This window comes from Pseudochaenichthys georgianus, chromosome 20 (assembly GCF_902827115.2).
Source record: "Pseudochaenichthys georgianus chromosome 20, fPseGeo1.2, whole genome shotgun sequence".
In the NCBI taxonomy this organism is placed as follows: Eukaryota; Metazoa; Chordata; class Actinopteri; order Perciformes; family Channichthyidae; genus Pseudochaenichthys; species Pseudochaenichthys georgianus.
In genome coordinates, this window is record NC_047522.1 from 13,247,355 (window position 1) to 13,253,599 (window position 6,245).

Sequence of the window (6,245 nt, forward strand, 5' to 3'; positions counted from 1 at the left end):
CTTTAATGGTGCGAAACACTAGGATATTGTTGAATTAAATATCAATGAAAAGCTAAAACAATGTGTAGAACAAATATGATACAATCAAACAGTGTGGAATAAGATGATTTTAAAGCTATTCTATTAAAACAAAATTAAAATCTTATATTTCAAATGGGTTTTTGTCGTTTATGCCTATTTACTTTATTAATTATCAGAAAACTCATTTTCAACCCTATTCTCTTGTCGGTGTGATTTATCTACTGTTAAATTATGTCTACTGTATTGTGCTCATCTTGATTCTTTGCACCCTATTTCAAATTATGACCTTTGGTTTAGTCATTTAACACTGTAAACTAGGATAACATTTAGAATGTGCAGCAGATATATGTAACATATATGACTGTTATGAAACTCAGACAAATGCATTATTAAACATCTTTATTTTTATTAATCCTTTGACAATATAAATTACAATTCAAACTTTTACTCTCCATTCCTCTTTACAAAAATGTATTTACAAAAATATATTTCAATTATGCTCTGCACCTTCAGTGTACAATTTACTACCTGTTTATAAAACACACAATCTTATATAATAAGATGTAATATAATAATTTAACAAAATGACATGATAATTTACTTCGGTGTACGAAGCCTTTTAAATATTAGTTATATCCTTCATACAGTAACTTCCGTATACAGCTCATGTGTCGTGCCCTCAGGTTCGGTTTGCTATGATCTTCTTCCTCCTTTCACTGCAGAGAAGAATGAAAACACAATATTATTTTAGTTCAATATTCGGTAAGAGTACTTATTGAAGTTAGAGACAAATGAGTATACTCACTCCACACATTTCATCTGTCTCTGAGTGCGGATGCTTGAAGGGTCAGCACACACAAACCTTCCTGGGAGGTGGAATCTGTGGAAAAAAAGTGAAGACTTCATCAAACATGAGAAACATGAATGCAGTTCACCAGAAAAACAGGTCCTTTCCAGGTTGTGTATTAACCTGTTAGTGTCTCTATACTCTACATATTGCAACAGTTACATATGGGGTGAATCCTGCAGCGCATAATGATTGATTTTGAGTCATCTAACTGGACTGGAAAGACAAGCGAGAAGTCGGTGCACTTGGGATTCAGAAGCTAACCCGCTAATGCTTTGTTAAGTCACGTCCGGGGCCTGCCCTCTAATGTGTGACCTTAAATAACCAGGATTTATTTGCTTAAACTGTTTAACTCGCTTCTGTCTTCAATAAAGCTAATTTTGAACAAGGTCAAAAATCTGAACACATACTGTTAGGTTGTTTAGTGGTCAAAATAATTAATAAAGAAAGCAAAATCAATGACCATGTTAACTGCAGTTTGAATGTAACATACATTGCTCTTCTGACAGAAGGATATGTTTAATGAAAAAAAAGGAATACACAAAATATTCAAGATATAAGATATACCATTTAAAATGCCACTATCCGGAGTGTTTGCTTGTTTATATCTTCATAACATCTCCTTTTTCTAAAAAATGTCAGACACCCAAACTTGTTTATCTTGGGCCCACTGTAACTATTTCTAAGTAGGGCCACAATGATTTGTCAATTAACTGATTATCAGATTAAATAAAAAAGACTTTTTGGTCATAAAGCAAACAAGACAACCATTAACAACTCAAGAAAGCAATTAAATATGTTACGTTATTTGACACATCATGTAGTATAATGTCATCGGGATAATTCAATTTAGAAACAAGTCTGCACATTAATTAATAATAATACTTATTGTTTATGTAAGTGCAATTGCACCTTTTGTCCATAACATTATTTTGTAATATCCATGTGAGACTGTTGTCACTGACTTACTCCCTGTTCTGCTGTTACTACTGAAGTGCAGAATTGTAGTCCGAAAAGAGATTTAATCATTTACTCACATAATAGAGTTGATGTCACAGGACCTGTTAATGGTCTGGACGGTGTAGCCGAGCAGCCGTTGGCATGGCAATCGACGACTGGTGTACCTCAGGCAGCAGCTCACTGCAAACACATTGTGAACAAAAATACATTATAAACATTTGTCAAGTTAAATAATTTGCTTATTAACCTTGATTTGACCCTGAAACATATAATGGTAAATCTGCCTGTTTTCAGAGCTTTAGGATTTGCAGGTACTTCATGTAACACAAGCTAAATAAATTACAGAACTTGCTTCCTTATCCTTTTATAAATGCATCTACACTTGCCAGAGATTACACAAAAAAAACTGCACATGTATTATCTGTAGCTTGATCTGTAGAACTCACCTGACTGTGTGCTGCCGATAAAGGTTGACAGGATGACCAGGGAGCACAGAGTTGCCAGGAAACATACTTTACCGCTTGCCATGGTTTCCTATAGAGTGCTTATTCGGGTAGTGCTTTTAGTGCCTGCGTAAAATGCCTGGAGGAATCCAGTGAGAGTGTGACTGAGTCTTCACGTCTCACTCCTTTTAACTAGTTTAGGACGTGTCTGGGATTTTCCCGTGCTCGGCAGGATTGTGCAATGCCATGCCATTGTTAAGAATGTGGAAATGAGCCAGGAAATGGAGCAAGGTTAAATATTGAACAGAAGCCAGCATGAGTAAGCTAGATTGATTACAACTTTTAAAGACTTCTACAATGAGAGTTGTTAGCAGCCCATAGCTCCAAAAGTTGCATAATCGTAGTTTAGTTGGCATTACTCACAGCTAGTTTAATTAGGCCTCCTGGACACTTCTAAGTTTTATTAGGAAATGTGCTGTATAATTGTAATGTAAATAATTATAATGTAAAAGGAGCCTTTGATCATCGGATTTAATTAACCAAAATAAATAAAAGAGTGGCATCTGAGAGAAAGATAACCTCAAGATAACTCTGACATTACTGTGGTGTTTATGGAAACACAATCTAGGGAAAATCCAGGGAGTTAACCTGTTACTGTAAGCCCCAAGCCTGTTTTTCAGGTCTCAGGCTCGAAAAATGACATTCCCAGAACAAATAGCTATATATTCACTTCTAAAATGCGTACATTTATAATCTTTTTTCTCAAAACAATGATAAACCTGTGAGTTGGATGTAGAAAAGTCAGAATCAATACAGATTTTTTTTATTTTAAAGTAAATTCAGATTGAACATAGTAAAAACATGTAAATTGTAGTGTCCGTCCAAAATAAAAACCTTACTTATAGTGAAAACCACCCTTGAATGATGGGATAGTAGACTAAAAGCTTTAGGAATCCCAACTATAACATATAATAAGTACCCTGTATCAAGATTGATGCAAAACAAGTGATATTTGACCTTTTTAGAGAGATTTAGCACAAACAAACACTTGTCAGTCATTTTACAGTCATTTGGGTGTATTTGCCATATCTCCGGAACCCATCAGTCGATTTTGATGATTGACACCTGTTTTGAACCGTTAGAGCCAAAAGAATCGAGGCGAAGTTCCTAAAATCCATCTAAACGTTACCATTGGTGAATAGAGTGATGCGCAGCCAAAATGCCCAAAACCGGAAGCTGGGTTGTAGCTCTCACACACTATATGAATACTCCGTTTTTGACAAAAATGGAATGATGGATTATCAGTAATCATTTCAAAGTGACACAGACACATTGGATTAACCTTCAGCAGCATTTTCATCGTTTTAACCCTCTGATACACAAGCTATGCAAACCCCCTCTAAGACACAACATGGGTCAAAAATGACCCGTATTGACTTACAGTGTTATTTAATGCATGGTTTTTCTTTGCTATATTTTTGGAAATCAACTTATTTCATCATTACATATTCAAAATATTCATTAAATATCTTGTTTTTGAAAACCCTAAATCATTACTTTTGTTTCTCCTTTGTTAATTACTAAACTAAAATAATTTTTATAATATTACATCAAGTTTACAGACATGGGTCGGGTCGAAAATGACCCATGTAAGTGTGGTATTTAAAAAAAAAAAAAGACATACTATACTATTGTCAAAAAACATTTTAGCAGTGATTTGGACCAAAGAATAACACAATTAATATTTGAAATGTTTATTTGTCACTTTGTCACACTCACACATAGCATACACCATACAACTGATACAATTAATTTTGAACTTTTTGAACTGTTAGTGAATCTGTATTGTTACTGCAGTGAACTGTGGTGAATGCTGAATGTTTAAAATGAACTCATGACACTCATGAAACAAACTCATAAAATGAACTCATATGAGTACGTTGCAATCTAGTGCATACATGCCTCACAAATCACAACAACATGTTTGTGCTCCTTACACACAGGGCTGGTGCACTTGGAACACCAGCTGCTGGCTTTTCGATCTTTGGCAGTTGGGCAGATCTTGCACCTCTTTCTCTTCACCTCCTGTGGCTGGGTGGTGGCTGCGCTTACTTTTTTTAACCCACATCTTTCCATTGCCTCTGTAATATGGGTTTGGAGGTGGGACGTGCCCTCCATGCGTCTCCTCATGTGTGGCATGACCAGCTCTTTGCCCAGCTCCTTTATGAAGAGCCGCCGTGCATTAGTCACACCACCCATGTAACCAGGGTGTTGTGCAGTGTAGCTGGTGAAGGCGTTGAGGGTGGCAACATCCAGCACATTGTGCCAGAGCACCATGGGCCACCTCCGTGTTCTCCGCTTGCAGGTGTACGTGCGAACCATTTGATCCATTGTGTCCACTCCTGATTTTGTGTGGTTGTAATATTGGATCACTTCTGGCTTCCTCTTAACACTCTGGACATCCACTGCTGTGTCATCATGCATTGTGCTTAGCAGCACAACAGCCTTCCCCTTTTTCGGGACATAGCTCACCATTGTCATGTTGCCACAGAATTCAAATTTGGAGCTGTACTTCTCTCTCAGTTTGTTTGGCTTCATGACAGGTGGTATGTCTGGCTTGTTCTGGCGAAGAGTCCCCACAAGCGTAAGGTTCTTCTCTAGGAGCTTCTCAGCCAAAGGAATGCTGGTAAAGAAGTTATCCATGGTTATGTTTCGACCTATGAACAGAACAAAACAAATGAATGGTCAATTTAGTCAACATGTAATTCTCTAAATTCTAACATTAAAATAAATCTGATGGAATATTGATTATTATTATTATTATTATGGAGTACTGCATCGTATTTTATTCCTGCTTATAAATTAATCAATTTCTCACAATGGTAATACAAAATGAAATAGACACTATGAGAGAGTGGAAAAGTGATCTAGGTATTGTGCTAGAACTTCAAGAGTATATTCACTGTATGTATACTCTGTATTCTATATTCACCTGTGTGTCTTATTCCGCTGGACAACTGTTGGACAATATTCTCGCCAAGGTTCCTCTGAACATCCTCTCCTGGCTGTCGCCCTGTATAGATCATGCCATTGAATGCATAATGGACCCTTGCATCGCACATCCAAAAGATTTTGATCCCATATTTTGCTGGCTTGCTGGGCATGTATTGTAAGAACTTGCACCTTCCACGGAATGGCACAAGCTGCTCATCTATAGTGACACAATCACTGGGGACGAACACTTTCTTGCAATTGGCCAGGAAACAGTCCCACACATATCTGAATGCAGCCATGTGGTCTGTTTCCAGTCTAACAGCCCTAGTCCTCTTATCATCAAACCGTATGAGGCGGCAGATATCCTCATATCTGTGGAACCCCATAGTGGCCTTATACATCGGATTTTGCAGGGGATCCAGAAAGAGCTCCCGCAAGGCCACATCCCAGGTCTTGTCCCCCCCTGCAAGGAGGGTCAAACCAATAAATGCCGTGAATTCCACTTTGTCGAGGCATCTCCACTCTTTTCCTTTTGCTGCTGCGGCTCTGCGTCCCTCTAAGTTAGTCCATCTTAAAACCTCCTCTACTATGTTATCACTAATGAACAACTCCCAGGCATCTTTTGGTGAAATGATTGTTGAACCAGATACAGGTCCTGGACACCTCCTCAGGATGTTATGGGTTCTTGCTCTGCCTTGAGTGGGGGGTTGCTCATTCCAGTAAGACCCCTTTTTACTTAGCCTATTGGCCTGGGTCTGAGATTCCTCTTCAGAGGACTCATCAGACGAGTCTTCTAGCTCGTCCAAGGAGTCTTCTTCATCACCAGCAACTTCAGCTTGACCCTGTGGCACATAGTCTACATCATCATCAGAGAGGTCAGACTCAGAATCAAGGATTGCTCCATCTTCTTTATCCTGTTCTTGATGTAACATCTCGATGAACATTTCAGCCGTGAAACGTGAATGAGTGTGACGAGCCAT

At 38.0% G+C, this 6,245-nt stretch overlaps 2 protein-coding genes across 2 annotated transcripts; both read right to left on the reverse strand.

The window, feature by feature from the left end:
- Positions 1-405: 405 nt before the first annotated feature.
- Positions 406-2,467, reverse strand: LOC117465621 (C-C motif chemokine 20-like). The gene is made up of 4 exons (XM_034108549.2): positions 2,275-2,467; positions 1,906-2,008; positions 827-901; positions 406-737 (listed from the first exon to the last, which is right to left on the reverse strand). The coding sequence occupies exons 1-4, from the start codon at positions 2,354-2,356 to the stop codon at positions 701-703; spliced, it is 297 nt and encodes a 98-aa protein (XP_033964440.1). The 5' UTR covers positions 2,357-2,467; the 3' UTR covers positions 406-700.
- A 1,751-nt stretch (positions 2,468-4,218) lies between these two features.
- Positions 4,219-6,245, reverse strand: LOC117466053 (piggyBac transposable element-derived protein 4-like). Its single transcript, XM_034109180.1, has 2 exons — positions 5,264-6,245; positions 4,219-4,988 (listed from the first exon to the last, which is right to left on the reverse strand). Exons 1-2 carry the CDS (start codon positions 6,243-6,245, stop codon positions 4,219-4,221), a joined length of 1,752 nt encoding a protein of 583 aa, XP_033965071.1.